Genomic DNA, 21181 nt, shown 5'->3' with positions numbered 1-21181 from the left:
GAAAAAAATAACCTAAGTTAAATACTGTTTTTAAAAAATATTATTATTAACCTAAGGAACAATATTAGTTTTTACCATAATTAAGTTGACTTACAGGGATTGAAACTGGATCTAACTAAAAACTTTCCCATCTTAATAAATTCCAAGTAAGTACTAGATAACAGTTTTTATGTCCAGTGATTTTCTCCTTTTCCTATGGTGGTCCATTTTATGCCATGGCATGTGAACTTAGCAGAAACATCAAGCTCATTCTCACAATCCATGATAGTAATGAATTCAGAATTCTGTAACTACTGATCTTTAAGAAACAGTAACAAAAGGACACTGTTCCCCACGTTTCTTCACCCATCTTGTATCCTGTCTTGGCAATTTCCCCATAAAGTACTCCCGGATATCTGGAGCTGGAAGGAGGCAGGGGCATAGCAATCCCTTAGCCAACAATCTGCCACATGAACCCTTTTACCCAGACCAGAGCTGAACATTAGAGAGCACTCCAGACAGATAATATATACACAATGTATATTTCCTGAAGGGCAAATGGAGGACTAATTGAACATAAATTGTTTTTCTTTTAGCAATCTGGCAAAATTTTTTAAATTCCCACAATTTCTCTGTGTGACAAAGGGAAGAGTTGAGGGCAGGATCCTGGTGTCAATGGTGAGAGAGAAAATGACCATCCATTAATCTCCTGCTTCAGAAGGAGATGTAGATCAATAGTTGCCTATCATTTAGCAATAGAATTGTAAGAGAAGACAGAGAGGAATTCCTACAGTGCCATGACAGCACACAGAAAGATCCTAAAATGAGTAAGCCTGTCTTAGGAATGGCAAGAACAGAAGAAATTATATTACTTAGTCTCAAAGGCATAAATGACCAAAATAGTATTCTCAAAACACATCAGAACTTCTGTTAAACAGACTATAAAGCATCACAAGAGAAGGATAGACAACAGAACTTGAAATCACTTTTATCTCTTAGATACACTTGGTTTCAATAGCAGTAGTGGCAAAAATCAGAGAAAGTAACAGCTGTTCCCTTTAAATGATCAAGTCAATCAATAAATTTAATTGGTGATATTTTTTCTAAAGATGTATTTAAAAATTTGTTTCACAAACACATACATACAGAAAGATACTGAAAAAATATTTTGGCTATCATTACAAAACACAAAACAAAAAAAAATATAAAAAGAAAACACAAATATGAAAGAATAGAAAATATAAGTTTGGTTCATCAATGCTAAAGACATCCTCAATACTAAGAAACATACCTCTCAATTTTGATTATATACTTATGTCATTATCAGGTGAAATAAAGAGCAGCAGTAGTTGGTATTATTTTACAAATAAAACCAAGCTCCAAAATTATATTTTGAAGAGGATATAGCAACACTGCAGTTATAACAAAGGCACTTATAGTACAGCTGCATCTATCATTCAATTTTCATAGAAATGCATTATATGAATTGCTGTACGATATTTAAAACAAATATTTTCAAAATATTTTATTTGGAAAAATATATCCCATGTTAATAAAAAGAAAATAGAAATTGGAAAAGAATAAAAACTTTAACAGAGAGATGTGTTTGACTGATCTTATTGTCCAAGACACACAAATTATACTTTAGTTCATACTATAAATTTGGAAAATACCTCTAGCTTTGCACATTTCTTAGAAAGGGCTGTATATCCTATTGCAATAAAAATAATGCTTTTGGAATCAGATCAGAAAACAGTCAGATTACTTAAATGAAAACACATAAGCCAGGCAAACTACATTGAAATGGGATAAAGAGGAAAATGGAAAATGTTATCTGAAAGATGGAGATGTTGACACAGGTTCTTTTTATGATACATTAAGTATTTAAAATCGCTTCAGTTATACAATTAGCAAAGACAAGAACTTTGGTTGCTTAATCAGGAACTGACATATTGGTTGAAAGCATTACTTTTCAGATAATCTATTAAAAATGAATTTTGAACAGTAGTACTAAGATAGGGTTAGGAGGATTGGCTAAATTCTTCAAAATTTTCTTGCTAATCACCTAAATTTGTCAAATATTGTATAAACCAATTTGCAGTTGCAGAGTGTAGAGTTGAAACCTGGAGTATATTAGTCATAAGATTCAGGATCTGAAGCAAATCTAGGACCCAATTTCTTGTGAGTTGAAGAACAAGAGAAGTAAAAGCACATGCTGTATATTGTGTCAGTCTCTGCTGTACTAAAGGAGCATTTGGGTTCTCCTCATTATCTATGGGAACTGTAGTAGGGGCTTAATTACCGGAATTAAAGGATTAAAAAAAAGCACCATAAAGCATCCACGGCTCAGAGTAAAGGTTTTCATTGCTCTGATTAAATTTTAATTTCTTTGTACTAAAGAGTAATGTGTTTATGTTTAATAAATAGGAAGTGTAAAAATTATCCCTTAACAATTCATTTCATTGCTTTTAATGGATTGGATATTGTCAATCATTATATGTAAGTGTGTTGTGGCCACTTAGCAATCCTGACTAGATTTTGAAAGAAGGTTTTGTTGGGTTTGTGACATATATTAGAAAGGGCTGCTGCATAACTGTTTATAAAACCCAGCATCTGTTGTAAACATGAATTATATCCACATCAAAGTTATGTAAAGATTTGCTATTTACTTCTGAGATTTGAAAATTAATTCATTCAAAATGAAGCTTGAAGCTGCAAATCCACCTTAGTGTTCATTAGTTCTGATGATAAGCCCTCTCAAAAAAAGCAGCAGTATTTGATAAAATCCAATTTTATTAAAGAGTGCTTTATATAGTGTGTTCATGAAAAAAACAAGGAAAATAACCTTATTGATTGGTACAGAAATACTTGACCATACTTCATCAACAAGGAACAAAGAGCAAGCAGTAGGTTAGAAGTTTTTTCATATCTACTATAGACTTCTCTCACATCTGAATTGACAACAAGTTAGAAATCTTTTTCTATCATTGTGTTATTCACAGTTATTTCAATTGGTGTGACTATACTGTGGAAGAGACCAAAAATTAATTCCTTTATAGTTACAATTGCCTTTAACACATTGTAATAAAAGGCAATAGTTTTAATTAATTAAGGAATGTGTAAAACATCCACTAGGCACTTCAATCCATAGAAAAGGTTCAGTGACCTGCTCTGAGTAAGGAAACATCATCTGCAATAAATTTCTTAGCCAGCCTGACACAAGTTGAAGAAAATTAGATTTTATTGACCTTGGGCAGTAGCATATGGGTAGACCTTTTGTGAATCAACAAGTTTGTTACATCCACAATGCATGCTTTGCCAATCCCTCTGTATGATTCTTCACCATAAACAGTCCTGTCTCCTAGAAATGTGATGATTTTAATCCTTTAACATTAACCCTGATACACTTTACTTAACAATTTGTAAAGAAACTGTTGTTTTAAAAAGCCAGGTATCACTAGGTATCTTATAAACATACAATTTTCTTTAAAGAAAAAAAGATAACATTCCCATATCTTGTCAAGAGTAAGAGTATATATGTTAGATATTTGTTTTTAAAGGTGCAGAATGGCAATCCCCTCAAATATTCAGGCCCAACAAAGTCTGAACCCATTTAGTCCTGCAGTAGTGAATTTGATAGCTGGAGACACTGAGAATATAAATATAAATTCTTAATTCTTAAATTATAAATTAATTTCTTAAATTAAATTATAAATTCTTATAAATTTGCTTATGGTCTGATGCAGCACACAGCTTTCAGGGATGTACTCTGAAATCCCAGGGAATTCCCAGGATATAGGGGTTCCTGCTTGACATACATTTTATACATCACACTGCCTCTAGTCTTCATGAGTCTGAACCTAAGGTTCCCCAACCACACCAACCTCCCAGACAGCTGCTATAGAAAATGTTCAAGAGAGTAAGGAGCCTCTCAAGGAGTAAGCCCATAAGCACTTTCTAGAGAAATGATAAAAACTGATAAATGGAAAATAAAATCTTGTTTTGATATTGCAGATGCAAACAGCTGTGATTTTGCTCTGTAGAGAGCAGACACAAACAGGCTAAACCAGCTTCATGCTCCAACTATCTTCCCTTGTCCCAACTCAAGCACACATTATGTGCTTCAGGAATTATTTCTAAAGGTGGGCTACTACACTTTTGAACTCTGACAACATCTAGTTGTTTTCTTATTTCTTTCTCTCTTACAGACATTATAACCAGGAGGTAGGCAGAGTATGTTCTCTGAGAGCCTTCTCTTCCTTGTGGGAAAATATTTTGTGTTCTATCACAAATATTTGCACCTTGCTTTGCTTCTTCTGATGACTGGAGTTGCAGTAATGCTGCCTGAGTTCAGAGGTACTGTTCCCTGGAGCCTTATCCCCTCTTGAAAAGGAACCTGTGGGTTCAATGGGACAGGTAACAGATGTCTGCAATCTGGTCTCTCTGTGGGGCCAGTGACTTCTTTTCAAACATTTTCATATCAGTCACAACCAGGAAGGGAGGAGAGGTTGAAGGAGAGGCTGAAATGTTGCAATTAAAGTTAGGAATTTTGTGTTGATGCTTAGTATATTCACTGAAAAGATGCGGCTGTGATTCAATACAAGAGACTCCACCAAACTGAAAAACTGGAACAATAATGACAATATCAGAATAGTTTTGTTCTATCCAAAATGAAACATTTTGATTGTTTGATTCTAAGCTAAAATAAGTCAACTTTAAAACAGAGCCTGAGTACATCTGAAAGTAGACCATTTAATTCACTCCATCATAATTGATTTTGCTCTGATTGCAAGTGAAAAAAAACCTGATTTTTTTCACTTTAAGTCACAAAACCTGAACTTGCCTTCACCTCCAGTATTCAAGTGGAATAATTCTGTTCTGGTTTTTTTGCTGCCAGGCAGGACTAGACATCCCTTACAATAAAACTTTTGGATACAGAAACCATGTATGCATGAAAAGGATTTTTTCCCTTTTATTTTTTTTATGTTATTAAAGATATGATGCTATAATTACATTATATAGTGCAGTACCCATGTCAGGACACTCAGAATAACCTGCTAAAGATTCACTGATCTGCCATTTCTCCTACCTTTTCTTACTATGGCCTTTCCTTATTCTCCTGGAGAACACTTGCACAAGGTCAGTCAGTACTTTCTATTATTTAAAAACTTTCCTAGAATTAAATGTATAGATATATGTGCAGCACAAAATAAAATCATAATTAAATGAGTTGAGAAGGAACCTCAAAAATATATTGTCAGGAATATGACATGAAGAAAGTTATTAGGAACTTTTTCTGCTTTAGGTTTTCTTCTTAAGAGATGGAAATAGACTGATGTTGGGAAGCTTCAAAGACAATGTACTTAAAACTATAAATGTAATCTATAAATTCTACTTTAGTTTACTGAGATTATGAAATATCTTTTATGCTATGGGATGCCAGAGTGTCAAATTAGTATGCCTAATTGAACTGAATATGATTTTAGAAAAGTTGACATCAACTTGAATTATTTTTCTGTTGAAAATATTCTTTGTTTCCTTGTGTATATTCCAGTCACATAACTCATACATCTGCTATTCCCAGCATCAAGCCTATGATGTTTACACAGATCTGCCTGTAGGGCATTTTGGCCTAACTGAATCATTATTTCAACAGAATGTCCTAGTTTAATGATACTTTTACTTGAAATACTGCCTTTTGCAAGTTTTATCCCCACTGGCACTAACTCAGCCCTTCCACACTTACATTGGAAAATCTGACCCTACTCTTAAACAGAAGATGTTGGGAAGGAAACTGATTTCTCCAGCACAAGGTTGTGAGCACTTCAGACCTGCAGGGTGGGTAATGTGACAGCAGAGATTTTGGGGTTTATGAACACATATACATCTTAATGCAGTATCTGTCCTGGTTTCTGATAAAGTGTGCTAATGATCAAAATATATAATTAACATGCCATAGTAAGATTTCTTTTTTGACAGAGCTCAGGATGCAACTACTCTGTTCTCACTTCCATTCTTTACTATTTGATCATCACCAAAATTTTTCTCTTCCAGACCTGGATTTAGGAACAAGTAACGTGTATTTAAAATCACTGGTAGACATTCATGCTGAGCCTTATTTGGAAAACTGCATGGAGTCATTCCATATCAAAGCTTACAAGTATAGCATTTTCAAGGTATTAAGGCATGTATAAGGTATTTTTTCATTGAAAATTAAGCTTCTGAACAGAGAGGACCCTTTTTGCAAAGGAAATTGATTTCAATTTCTTAAAAACCTCAAATAGCTAGGTGCTTCATTGCAAAGGATACAATTAATAATGTGGATTTTTAGTGCATAAACATTTATACCTACTTGAACTTAAGATTTTTCAAAGACGTCTAATGATCCCTAGACAATTTAGAAATCTAAACCTAAATTTATTTATTTTTATTTTTAATAAGTCAATAATACAAGTGTTGGTATCCAAAATCTGTGAATGCTGTGGAATTTCAAAATATGACACAGTTCCCAAGAACTAGTGACCTAATTCCAAAGAATGCCACAACATTGGATAGTAGTCAGTAAAAGAACTTTTCTAAGTCTTGCAATATTCTCTCATTTTCATTTTGAGAGACAAACAGGTACAAGATTTTGCCTCTACACAAGTAGAATGTGTCAGGAGTTCTCCTATTAGTACTCTATTTACACATGAACCTTGGGATCAGCGTGGCAAGGAATATCCTAAGGAATTTGAGGATCATGACTAGGATTTAATTTAATGATTTAAAGATTCTCTAACTTCAAACTTTACCTAATTTGCTTCACTGAAGCAAATATAACACCTGTGTATTTCAAAAGACCTCTGTACACAATGTAAATTTAAAGCTTCTCTTCAGTAAGGAAAATTTTCACATGTTCCTTTTTCAGAGTAGAACCTCAGTGCAAGGATCTGCTCTGTATGATAGCTGTGGAAGTTAAAATGTTGAAAAACTAGGCAAGAGGAAACTAACATAAAAGCAAAAAAGAATTCTTTTTTAAAAATCGCAAGAAAGATGCCCATATGACAGTGTAGGATTTTCAAATTAGTAATGTAGGATTTTCAAAGGAGCAGGTGCTGTTAACTACAGAGCCCACTATGAATCAGGCTTGAGTTGGACTTGCTGAGCCTAAATAATTTAGATTGCATAGAAAATTCTGTATTCTGGTGAATTAAGATTTGGGGCTTAGCAGACAACTAAAAAAGGGGTTTCTTTTCATACCCTCCAAGAAAATGCTGCTGCAACATGCTATGGACTTATTTTGACAGGCAAATAAATGGTAAGGAAAAAAAGTATTTGGGAACTAGCATCATCTGGAAAATTCTATTGAACAAAAATAGTGAACTTTTTTTTTTCTCACTACAAAAAAGAAAACACATCTTAAAGTATCAGTTTCTATTATAATTTGTACAAGGCTTTACACTGTTTTTAAGAAAGGCACAACCTTTCTGAATAATCTTTATATATCTAGAGAATCATTGCTTTTTTCCAAGTTCTTTCAATATTGCACTACCAAAGTATGTAGGGATTAGGACTATATATTTTTGTAACTAATTTCCTTAAGACAATGTTAGAAATATCAGGTTCCTTAAAATATAGATGAATTTCAAGGTGAGTCTGCTAGCAGATGTTATTAATGGCATATGATTTATTGTGACATGAAATCTGATCTGAAACTCATGTTATTAGCCGAGCTTTTTATAAATTATAATTGCCAACTGCTGAAAATATGCAGAAAGACCACTGATAAACTAGTTAAATCTTCAGGACCCAGAATATTGTCATTTGCTAAAAGTCCAGTACCTCTAGTCCTGCTGGCAGTGTACAGTACATTGGGATGCATAGAACAGATCTTACCATAGCAAAATTCTTTCAGAATAAGGAGCTTCAGGGCTAAGAAAAGGGGGTCACAGCAAACAAATTTGCACTATGTGACTTGCAAAGTACACTTGGGTTCACAGTGTGTCATTATATAGATGCTAAGCAGATTGAGTATTTGAGAAAAAAGGCCCCCATTCTGACTATTAGCTATAAAACTTTTAACAAAAAAAAAAAAAAACTAAACCAGTAAGCAAGATAATATTCAAACATATTTAAAATTCATTCTGTACAGCTCTTAGATGCAAACACAAACAACATATTTTTTTCATCCTAAGGTCTATGAAAATTTGACTTTCCAGGTCACTCTCATGGAAAACTAAACATTCTATGGTTAGATTCACAGTGAAAAAATATTTGTGTTAATAATTATTTCTAGACATTCTCTGTTTATTCCAAATAAGGTTGTATCTTCTTACTTTTCTCTCCCCATGTATCTTTAAATGTTAATTAAAGTTTCTGAAATGTTACTTTTACCCACCACAACTAACTTGCTAAATTACCTAAATAAGAAGAAACAAACATAAACATTGCATTATGAATATTATCTACTCAACAAACCAGATATTGAATTTACATTAAATGTAATGCATTTTTAATCTCCAGAAAAAAGCTCTACAATATCACTAAAGATTCAGAGAGCAACACAAGAAACAGATGCATAGTCTCATTCCTGGCTTTTTTTATAGAAACAAAGTTGTTTAATGATAAAAGCAGTTCTGTGTGAAATGGCATTCACTTGCCCTTACTAAGAGTATATATGGAAGAGCTCCCTGTCAATGTACCAGTGTAAGTGTGGGAATGAAACATAAGGATCACCATCTGCAGCTGCCTAAGAAGAGTTCTTCAGTGCCTAATGCAAAGTGTCAATTCAGGGATCCTCACAAACACAATGCATCATCTTGTCCATGCTAGCCTTACAAGGCAAACATTTCACCTGTGAGAACAGTTCATTTATAATGCTATTCATTTCAGCTGAATATTAGATATCAGAAAAGTTACACTACAAGCAGTCTGGAAACATATGCTTAATATAAAATGAACCAATTTCCTCTCTTTTGCAAGAATCAATATTTTAAAGGATGTGCAAAACTTAACCCCTCACAGAACATATCTTAATAACATGGAAAAATATTTTTATATGCATATATTTTTAGACTCTTACCTACTGTTGAACTTCTCTGGATGTTTTTCTCTCATGATATGGAATCTGTGGGCAATTGAAGCATCCTAAGAGGACAAGGAAAAAAAAAAAGTACCATAAATCTATTGTGACAGGAAAATTGCAAAACAGAAGACCCAACCTGTAAACAATATATATCATTTGTAAGATGTTTTGTGAAGAGTCATTTTCAACAAGAGGAGTACTCTTATCACTTAGAAAGTTTACAGGTACATTGCTCCCAGAATGGGATGTATTTGAACTTGGTAATTTATTATTCTTGTTACAGTCTCCATTATTTCTTTTTACAAATCAGACATGATAGTTTTGTGTAGTGAAAGTGTTTTCAAATTTTATACAGTAAATAATATCCAGATATGGAGAAGGTTTACTGCAAGATACAGTTTTGTCTTGTAGAAATACCAAATAAACTATTTGAAATCCATTTCTTTAGTGAGTGACAGATTCAGCAAAGTAACTTTATGTGCATACAAGTTGATATTTTCATATGGCATTCAATAGATTTCTGAAAAACTGGGTAGAAAATAATTGCTAGAAGACTCCCCATTTTCTGTATGTCAGGACATGAAATCATGTGGGGAAATATTGCTTAATATAATGAAATACATTTTATCAGTATTTTAAAATAAAGTAAATTATTTTAATAATATAATCAAATAACATACATGTGAAATGAAATATCTGTATGAAATATTTATAAGTATATAATATTTAGAAGAGAATAAAACCATTGTACTGGTGGAACTTGTTGAAAATAGAATAATTGGAACTGATGTGCTAGAATCAGTTTTCAAGGCATTTTTTGTATCTCCTTTGAATGTGTGAAGATAATTTTTTCCACAATCCAGATCATGTAATTTTTGTTTCTCATACTAATCATTAAAACTTTACAAATGAGGAATTAATCTTTCATTTTTCAATGTATGTATTAAATGAATTATGAGAGTATGAAATCTACCAACTCTTGAGTCTTTCAGAGGATAATCAACACAGAGAAATCCATTTGGATCATGTCTTTGTAATTGCATCCTAAAATTCTGTATATATATGAATATAAATATAAGAGTTAGTTCAGTTAGCAAAATTCCAGCTTCCATACAAATAGCAGTTGAGAAAAGCAACAAATAAAACTGTCACTATAACCAATTAATATTTTAATATATGAACTTCCCCACCTATTATTTACCAACTTAAAAGATTATGGAACTATAAAGCCTAAAAAATTGAGTGAAATATTAAATCCAGTATAAGCCTCGTAATCTAGCAACATTTTAAATTCTTTTCAATCAATGGGAATTAGAATTTGGAGGAAAAGTTCCCAAATTAAATACTTAAATTATTTAGTAATGATTCCAAACATGAATAAAACTTTTGTTCAAAGTAATTTTTATTTAAACAAATCAATGTTAATCTAAATCACAAATAAGAAAGGATTTAATGCAGATATAAAGGTACCCACTAATATAAACCATGACTTCAACACTTTGTGTTTAAAAAAGTTTTTTTTTTTACTAAAATCTTAAGCAGGGCATGCACCAGAGAACTGACTGGTCCAAACTTCAAAGTTTGGTTTACTAACTTATGGTTGAACTTCAATACCATTAAATTCAAAGGTAAAATTCTTCAGATAGATTAATAGCATATAAATAAACTTTTACAATTATAAATAAAAAGCAGTATGTAATTAATAAAATTTTACACACAATATCTACATAAGGATGTAACACAGAGAAGAATTTTTAGGCAAAACTTGTGATCACTGGTCAAATTAAATCAATTAGCAGCAGCAAATGTATTGACTCCCTCAAGTTACTCAACATTTTTTATGAATCCTGCTATGTAGTTTCTAAAGATGCACATAGTTTGCTCTTTTATGCACATCACATAATTATTCATGCATTTTTCTATTATATTTAAGAATGGAATTGTAATTCAATATTTCACTGTTCTGCAAGGCAACAACAGCAAAATTCCCAAGTGAATGATGTTAGTTAAAAAAATGCCTTATTGTTCTCTCCTGTCATCCAAACTGTCTGAAACTTTCAGTGCTGCATTCTCAAACTGCACTCATTTTTAATTTAAATTTATTTTTATGTGCAATTTTATAAGGCAAACATCCACAAGTATCCAGGTGATCCCACAGCTCTTGGAGACGGATGAAATAAAGCTGACAGTAAACCCTGAGACACCACACTTCTAAACAATGCCTGCTAGCTGAACTAAAATAATAACTCTGTTAACTTTAGAACGACCCGGCATTCATACTTTATCCCACATTAGATGCGCCGGCATTAGAAAAGTATATTTGTCAGCCAGTTTCATATGAAAAAGAAATGAAAGGACTATTGTTGCAGTTAACTGTTCATTTTCCACACACTGAAGAATAACACAGTCCCAAGACAAAATGAATAAAGGAGTAGTAGCATTTTTGACAGAAACTAGGAAACATTAATCAAGGACTAACTGTCTAATGAATGGAATGAAAAGGCTAATGTGCTTACTCACACATAACAAATGCAAGGCACAAACAAGCCAGGGATCAATGCCCACTGCAGATGGCAAGCAGGCAGTTCTTTCCATGCAAGGTTGATTTGATCAAAATTTTCCCCTCCCTGAACATTTTCTGACTCCAAAATGAATCAACTGACTTAATGAACAGAGAGGTAAAAAAAGTAATACGCCCAGGTAATTTTGACAGGCACAGCACAAAACAGGCACACGTCAATTTCACTAAAAAAATTGCTGAAGAGCTACTTTTATTGATAGAAACTGAAAACCAGAAAAGTAACTACACCCAGACAGGCTCAAAAGTAGGAGAGCTGCTAAGGCTTCCTTCAGTTTATACTGTCCAGCTGTTCTTCTGAACCCTCAACCAAATCCAAAGTAGAGTCCTTAGATTCCCTAGCACAGGGACCTCTTCTCAACCATAAACTCCCCACTGTAAGAAAATCTGAAATCAGCCCATACTGACTGTGCATAGGACAACAATCCTCTGCTTGAGTGGGAAAAAAAGGATAAGAGAGAAAAAAAAACAAAAACAAAACAACAAAAAAAAAAAAAAAAAAAAAAAAAAAAAAAACCAAAAAAACAAAACAAAACTCCAAAAAACCCCCCAAAACAAACAAAAAAAAAACCCCAAGAAACTAAACAGAGTTTCCTGTTTTTCAAATGTCTGTATTCTTGTACTTAAGGCAGTAGCACATCAACTGGTAAAGTAAATTAAAAGCAGTGGGAAGAACTGAAAGTAATAGGAACTTGAGAGTGAGTGGGAATGTAAGTACTGTCTCCTACGAGCTGCAGGAGTTCCAGATGCCATCCCTGAATCCTGAGGAACAACCATTAGAGTTTTCCTGGCTGAGGAGAGCAGAGTCTTCCATTGTGAGATTTTTGGCTACATTGGTAACACTATTGATTTTAGCTGACTTCACTCAACCATTTCTAGTAGGCATTTCAATCTAGCCCACCTTGTTTAGACATGCAACTGTTGTTTGACCAATGGAGAAATTATTTTATTTTTGTGCCAAAAGCTGTACTAAAATCACCTAATTAACTGTACAGAAAAAGAGTAACAGTATGGTAAACCAAATATAGTCTGCAAAATGTGCTGACCTTTCCTGGTAGCTGATACTGTGAATGGCTAAGAAAATATGAGAAATTATTATTGTATTTTACTATAAAACTGATGTGAAAGAGAAAACCCAGGATTCAGTAAAGCAAACTTGCATGCTTCATGATATTACCTAGCAAAGATAATAGGATTTTAAACAATGATCATTCGACAGTCAGATACTGGTCTATAATTAACAGAACCTCTGGGATTAACATATTAATTTTTATTAGTAAATCAATTTTCATTTTGGCCTGAAATACTATCTTTCAACATTACTAAATATGAGTAGAAATATTTTCCAGCTTTACAAATAACACACCATAAGTAAATGCAAACATACCTAAAAATGACGAAAAATTAATAAATAATAATAATAATCTGAGGAAAAACAATATTATCAAGCCTGTTGCAAGATGAAAGGAGGAAGAAGGTGTTATGGCATCACTCTAATATAAACTATCACTTTTGTCTTCATCCACATTTCAGTCACAGAGCTCATTTTATTCCTCTAACTGTAATACATTTCACCAAACCATCCAAGAATTAAGATTTTTTCTAGGAGCAGTTTTGCATCAGAATCAATGTTGGGCACATAGTAATGCTGAATACTGAGCATCTAAAGCAAAACTATGCAGCCAATTAGGCAATTTTGTGTTTCTGAGACTGCTGTATGAATATTTGAGTTGAACAGAACTATTCTAGAATTCTGCATTTCTTTTTTAAGGTATAAAATATTTTTAGTCATTCACAAGTCATATGACAATAGCTTACACGATAATTTTTCTTAACTAAATCCATAGTACCAATCTAATCTGAAAGAAACTGTCACACTGTGCTCTTTTATATGCCTTTCTTGTTCAGATGGTTTCCACTCACTACAGTAGCATTTAGAAACAAGAGAGGAAAGAATTGAAGAGCAGAAAATGCAGTTTATCCCAGTTTAAATTCTACAAAATTGTACCAACTCTTAAAAAATGTATCTTTACATCAGACAAGTATTCAACCAGGACATATATGCAATGAACATGCAGACATATACACATATATGCACCCTTATATTTGAACCTGTTCAAGCTCTGAAGCAGCTGGGCTATCCTTATACCTCACTCAGGTTTGTTTTAAATCCTGACAGTGAAGATAAGATAGAGAACAGACAGAGCATATCTGAATCTACTCCTAGGAAATGGAAAAAATATTTTAATTGAACTAGGACATTTCTCAAAGTGACCTGCCAAGAAGAAAAGAAGCTTAAGTTGCTACACCTCTTTAATACCTTATGATTGACTTACACATATATATATTCATCTTTTTAATGGGTATTAGCATTACCGGAAAGCAATCTGAAGCAGTCTTTTCAGAGGAGTAACCTTATACATTGTGAATAACCTTATAGAAAGATTAATGCATTTAATATATGTCTGTCTATAAGTTTGCTGTGATTAAAATTTCCATTAAATAATAATTTTTATGCTGGTGAACAAACAAATGACCAGTGTGCATCTTCTTTGGATACAAATGGTCTGATTATTTCTTTTTACCTAATATGCTTCTTTAATTAAGGCTTAATGGATCCACAAGGCTAGGAAGCTTAAGGGATAATTCAGCAACCTGTAATCTTTGGATCAGAATGCAAATCTAACCTGAACAACCAGTTAGCTCACATCATTTATTAATGTGGTATAGTACAGATCTAAAAAAAAAAAAAACAAAATCATTGAAAATTGATGAATAAATTTTGCTGTGGTGGCTTAAAATTAATTTCTAGAAATTATTTTCTAGATAAATGAACATCCTCACAATTCTGCATTCTACTTTCTGTACACATATATACAATACAAAAACAGAGGTATGCCCTTCATTTTAGCATTTCCCACACCATTATAACAATCTAAAATAAACAAATTATATTGAACCATTGAATGACCGAGTCTAGTAAAAGGCAGTCAAGAAGCTTAATGTTCTGCCTTGCTTGAATCAGGCTGTCAGTTCACATTTGATTCCCAGGTTTTTGATTAAATTAAATTAATTAACCTGAAAGGGTAAAGGGCTTAAAAAAATATTCATTACTACATCAGTTTCTGGTGAAATATGAGTTACTATTATTGTATTAGTTTCTACTGATATTTTGGGCCTGTATAGATGAGAAAGATGGTAGTTTGAAAAAAGTCAGAGCAAGAAGAGCTTACAAGCACTTCTTAAATGAGCTTTACTAAAAGATAGCAATAATTCGTAATTCACTTTCTTAAGAAAAAAATCTGAGCACCAAAAATCTGAGAAATTTCTCTTCCCAGCTTTTGAAGAACACTAAAACTGTGAAGATAATGCTATTTATTTTGTCTGTGATACACTCTGATGTTCAAGTTTAAATACATTTCAGCAGTACTGGTATTGCTAAGCCAAGTGACAGTTCATATTTTAAACACTCATTTAAATAAACAGTTTCTCAAAACCCAGGATGGAATACCATAACCACAGTATTCATAAAGGATAGACAAAAGACCAGAGGATGGTATATCTGGAAACAGTAACAAAAAAATTCAAACAGGCCTTCAAAGGTAAGCATATTTCATCTGCCTTTTTATTTGAAGTCAGAATTCTGTTTATGATTATTCTCACAGACACAAAATGGAATACATAATAAAAAAAGTCTTCATGCAGGAAAACTCAGCCACCCCAATGCTCTGCCTGTGTATAAATCTATAAATTGTGGGCACAGACAGCCACTGACTCCTTGGTATTTACTACTGATCAGTTTATACAGGGTGGCCACATGTTCCAGCTGTGTAGGGACCAGTCCTATAAGACAAGCCTTTGTACCAATATCTCAAGGACTTTGAGGAGCTGTTTTGGGGTTTAGAAACTGACAATACATTCCTATGTACTTACATTTTTAAGTCATTAATCAAGTGCAAGACTGGAAGGTAAGACAAGCTATTATCAGTCCAGATGTGTCATGTGCCCATGACTCAATGCAGCGCAGAGGACATGTACCCTGTAAGATGATCTCTGCTGAGGATACACTGTGCTACATCTTCCCTTCTTTATATTTGGTCACCCTAAATTTACTGTAACTAGAGAAGGGTTCTTCTAGGTCCATGCTAAGTGTTTATGTGGTCACTAAAAAGAGAAGGAGAAAAGTGATCACATGGCAACTAGCCAACATAGCCATATAGACAGTGTATTAAATATCTTGTATATTAAAAAGATCTCTGTGGTAAACCCTTAGTACCATTTCTGATAACTGCTGATCGAGAACTATGTTGAAATAGCCCCAGATTATCCTGCAAAATGAGTTTGAGCAGAACACAATCAAGGACACAGCTTGGGCTGAAAGTCAATACAGGCAACACCCTGCAATGGAATTGGTTGTTGCTTTAGATGCTCTTCAGAGAAACATAGAAATGGCTCACAGGTGTCTTCAATAAAAAGCACAAAAACAAAGTTTACATTAAAAGCCTGTTTAGCTTGAAACGAATGCACAGTTTCATGCCTAGCACTTCTGCAGTTCTTAGGAGAGAAATGTGAGTTATTTGCTCAATTACTAAGCATTTTTTGGATGAAATACTAATTAGCGTCATCATAATAAGACTTAAAGAAAAAAGTGAATTTAGGATAAAGAATAACTGCTTGAGTAGTGTCTTGAAATGTCATACTGTAATATGATTTTTCAAACATTCTCATAATAAAAAAACACCAAAACACCCCCAAAAGCCCCCAAACAAACATAAATCCCTTTGGGTGTTTTTACTATGAACACTGATTAAATTTGCATTAGAGCAGTATTCTCAGGGGCTGCATGTAGTCCCTTAATTCAGGTGTCTAAACTGTCAGAGTGATTTCCCTATCCTCCCAGTATGTTTAAGAGTTAGAAAAAGGCTCTTTGGAGACTCTCCCAAAAGGCATGTCAACATGTCTCTGCTCTGAATTGTTGTTCCAAAGTCTTCTGTTATTAATCATACAAGAAACTGAGCACACCTAGCTTCTTACATTTATGAAGGTATGTCTGAAATGCAACAATTTGAGCAGTTCTCTGAAATCCTCGATGGGGTTCAAGCCAAATCTTGTATCACCACCCATTTTATACACTCATTTGCTTGATAGGGATCAAATAATAAATGTTCACCTGACTTCTCCCTAGCAACTTCCCATAACTTGTTAGTCAAAGCCTTGGCAACAGAGCCTTATAATTTTAATACATATTTATGCTATTCATTTGTTTCCATAGCAGGTATTTATTTTTATAAGAAATATGCAAACCACTAAAACATCTCTCATTGATTTACACACTGAAAGAATATTTTTTTTTCTTAATTGAAAAAGGTCACTGTTTTCCTCATTCATTATATTTTCTATTTGAAATTTAAATTTTTGCATTACAATATTATTTATTATCTTTCCTATTGGACAAACAAATATTAATTTATAAAAAAACCCTAACATACTCGTAAATTAGGGCTGGATGTTGGATTATTTATCTACAGACATTCACTCTCTCTCTCTCTCTGCTGATTTACGACAAACTTTTTAAGATCCTCTCCCTTACATCTTTCATATAGCCTGTTTGTTCTGTCTCAAAGGTCCAGAAGCAACTTTCTTTAACTTTTAATATCTGCATTTGCTCTCGTGTTGCATCAATCAAAATATTTTCTCAATCCTTCTCCTTTATTTAATAGCTGTGTTGTATAAGGTTACTAATTTCTGCCTTTGTGGGGATTTGTTCAAGCTTACCCCTCCTTTCTCCTCTACCAACACAGGCCACCTCCTTGCACCTGAGACCCAGTTCAGACCCTAAGGATCTGTCAAAGTGTGTGAGGTAGCTGTGGGAAGGCAACAATACCAAAATGGCAGAAGAGTTATTTATCAAACTGAGACAAACCTATTTAGCAGTAAGTCTGAAAATAACTGGCCAACTAAGAAGCCTCCAAGAAAGAGCTAGATTCACATGAGCTACTCATGCCAAGTTTACTCCCACCAGAGTGGTTTCTCTGAAAAGGTACTGCAGAAATAAAATTCAATTAGATTAATGTTATGTTCACAACAACATTAGATAGAAGAGATTACACCCTAGGAGATCATCTTGATCACATACTGCTAGTGTTAATCAAATTTTTAACTTAAAATGTGAATGCATACTTCTTTTCATACATAGTGTAAGTAGTCAGATTCTTTTCCAAAGTGAAAAAACCAATGACATGCTACATGTCAATGACCAATATTTTGATGAAAATACAAGGGGTTAATATTCCCTGAAATATGAATTAAGTCAACCCAATGACTTAATATAATTAGTTCCTATGAACAGTGATATCAGCTGCACTTAAGTTTAATAAAGCCCAGGTTTTGCAGTAACAGCTATCTAAAACATGAAATAGACTAAAAAATGGAACTAGATGCCATTTTACTGAACATTTAGGGACTCAAAAAATATTCTCTATGAATAACAGGAACCTGCATTAAAAATTAACCTATGCTATGGCTTAGAGAACAAAAAGCCTTTTCTGGACTTAATATTTGGATATATGGAAAAGTGTTAAATTATGTCCAAAGACAAACGTGTTTGTGGAAGATGAATTCAAATTTTACAAAATTAATTCACATATATTTTCCTTCCAAAACAAATCGAGCTTTTTCTATAGCTGCTTTGAATAAATAATTTAGATATGCAAAATGTTTTACAGTAATGGTCTACCCAGAGCATGATGTACAGAGGTGATGCACTATTTTTGTAGACTCTGACATTAAAAGGCTTTGAGGTTAAATAAATTTATTTACTCCATAGAGAGAATATTATTATGTGCAATAAAGGGAATAAGTTACAGGTTATTATCAGAATATTGGTACTTAGGGACAACAAAAAACTTGTTCTTTATTGCACTAAAGACACTAATAATTGAGAAATATAAACTTTTTTTAAAACAAAATCAACATGGAGCTAAAAATGAAAAAGGGAAAAACACCCAGCAACTTTCAAAACTACCAATTATGTACTTCACTCTTGGTTTATGTAAAACTATTTCACTATTAAACAGTCCCACAGCAAAATAAAAAATACCGTTCTTGATGTGGTCGGAAACCCAGGAAACTGCACTACAGCCTTTTGTTATGATTTAACATTGTAGAGAATTTTGAACCCCCGAAATAAAAATGTCCAAATTGCTTTCAAAGTGCTGAATTAATCCTTTGCAGAGGGTCAAAGAAATGCTTTTGCTGCCTTTTCACATCCCAAGGATACAAATTTGCAGAAGACTAGTGAAAAAGTCCAGAGTACTGTAAGGAAACTAAGAAATTCCTTAAATTTTCTAGCAAAAAAATTCCCCCTCCCAAGAGTGCACTTGCATAATGCTTTTTGCAAACCATCTGGACAGACTCAGTGCGTCATGGTTGTTTAGCAACTTGGGGCTTTCATGGTAGCTTTGAATATATTATACCAGTATCCTATTCTCAGCCTCAAATTGTTTGGGAGGATTCTATATCTGTATAAAAACTCTTTGCATAAGACCCATTTACTCAGGATTTCCAACGCATATGAGGTTTTCTAGAAGGCTAAGTTGTTTACACTAAACACTGGGGTACAATTCCCTAAATCAATCATTTAGTGTACAAAATTACTCCCCAGGTGATCAAACTAAGGGTGCAGACACCTGCAGTGCAGAGGCAGGACAAGCAGACAAAGTTCAGGAGACAACTAAAGCATACAGTCAAAGTTAGATCCACAAATCTTCATTGTAAACAACATAAATGGGGCAGTTTCTCTGAACTCTAGGCCTGACAATTATGGTATAAATATCTTTTACAGGTGGAGAACCTCATCATTTTTTGACAATAGATCAATTTGCTTCGTGAGAAAGAAGACGCAAAAAAAAAAAAAAATCTTTGGTCTCAATGAAAGAATAGTCAAATCACCTTTCAATTTTTTACCTTAAAAAACAACAATGCAGTAGGCTGAAAGCTGCACCTAGATTTTTATAAATTTGCAAATCAAAGAGCACCTGTTTGTAAAGTGCTGCTTTGCTCAACTACTTAAATAGTGTAATCAATACTAAATGACAAGCTAGAATTCCCAAATTTGCTGCACAGTAAGCAGACACTTGTCTTGCTGATGTTTGTAATAAGTAATCCTTATAATGTTAGCCAAGACAAATGTTGTTAATATTAACTTTTACTCAAGCATAAATATCACATCCATATGACATCAGATATTATCTCAGAGTAAGATTATCCTAATGTTTGCAATTATTTTGTATAATAATAGCATTAATAAGGGCAATGTAAATCAGTTAAATCCTACTTTTACTACTGGGCATTTTTTTGCTAATGAACAATCAAAACCTATAAAAAACATATGCAATTTAAAGATCAATGCAAACAAAATGTTTCCAAACATTTGCAAAAGCCTGGAACTAGAATTATTCTTTCTTTTAGTTTCAATAATGCACATCATATTCAAAGCCACTTCTTTAGCCAGAAGAAATATACTAGGGAGATACTGTTTTAAGGATGACAGATGTAGCATCACATTTCAGAATCACAATCACTGAATTGGAAGGGACCCACAAGGATCATCAAGTCCAGCTCTGAAGTGCACGACCCATACAGGAATAGAACCAACAACCTTGGCATTATTAGCACCATGCACCAAGCAGCTGAGCTAATCCCAGATTCCTTCTGATAAAATGAAAATTGCCAGTCAAACTGCCATCACTTTCCAAATAAATTAATCTATGTCAATGCTCCTCAAAGAGGCATTTCATAATGACCTTTATGTATACATTATCTGTGACAACAATTCTGTTTCTGGAATAAAAAGTGTTTTTATCCTTAGATTTCTTTTAGCAAAAATACTTACACTGTTCAAAATCATTAAAGTATCATCTACAAAAATTTCACTGTTATTGCACAAATTGCAAACTATGTTTTCAGAATTACCTATGGAATTTTAAAAGGCTTCAATTTTTATAGTTTTTTGAAAGGACAAAGAAATCTATAAAAAACAAGATTACAATTTCAGCATTTAAAATCTACACAAAATAATTCAAACAAATGTTATGACATTTAAGATAATGAAACCCTTCATTTATGCCAATGTATCCTACTTCACATGTAAGGAGTCAGAACAGATGTCCAAATATTGTAATGCCAGAGAAAAGTTAGGGCATATCTTGATTAATACTCTCAGAGCAGTCCGTGGTGTCTCTTTAAAACTGGCATGAGTTACTTCAAAATATCTATTCAAAATCCATTCTAGGAAACACAGCTAGACAAAGTGTTCCCAAGACAAAAGGAAAACAATAAAGCTCTGTATAAGCCTTTTAGCAATGTAAGCTGCATATTATCGACAGACCATTCATTGCAATCAACAAATGATTAATTGCAAATTTGTTGCTAAATTGACCACGAAAAAAGACAAGCTTCAGGGTACTGTTAAAGAGGAAAAACTTATGTTAAAAATGATTGGGGACTTTTTGTAGTGAATTAATTCTAATCAATACTCTTGCTGACTGCACAGTGGAATA

The 21181-nt window shown here is 33.3% G+C and overlaps 1 protein-coding gene across 3 annotated transcripts in view; it reads right to left on the bottom strand.

Annotated features, from left to right (window-relative positions):
* The window catches only part of DGKB (diacylglycerol kinase beta), a 326673-nt gene that overhangs the window by 122878 nt on the left and 182614 nt on the right, over positions 1-21181 (bottom strand). For all 3 annotated transcript variants that reach the window (XM_079302918.1, XM_079302917.1, XM_079302919.1), the window contains one exon: positions 9041-9105. In XM_079302918.1, coding sequence (XP_079159044.1) covers positions 9041-9105 — 65 coding nt within the window. The remainder of the gene's footprint in view (positions 1-9040; positions 9106-21181) is intronic.

This window comes from Erithacus rubecula, assembly GCF_903797595.1.
Source record: "Erithacus rubecula genome assembly, chromosome: 3".
NCBI lineage: Eukaryota > Metazoa > Chordata > Aves > Passeriformes > Muscicapidae > Erithacus > Erithacus rubecula.
The sequence above is the reverse complement of the archived record's forward strand: the minus strand, read 5'-3'. Positions and strand labels throughout refer to the sequence as shown.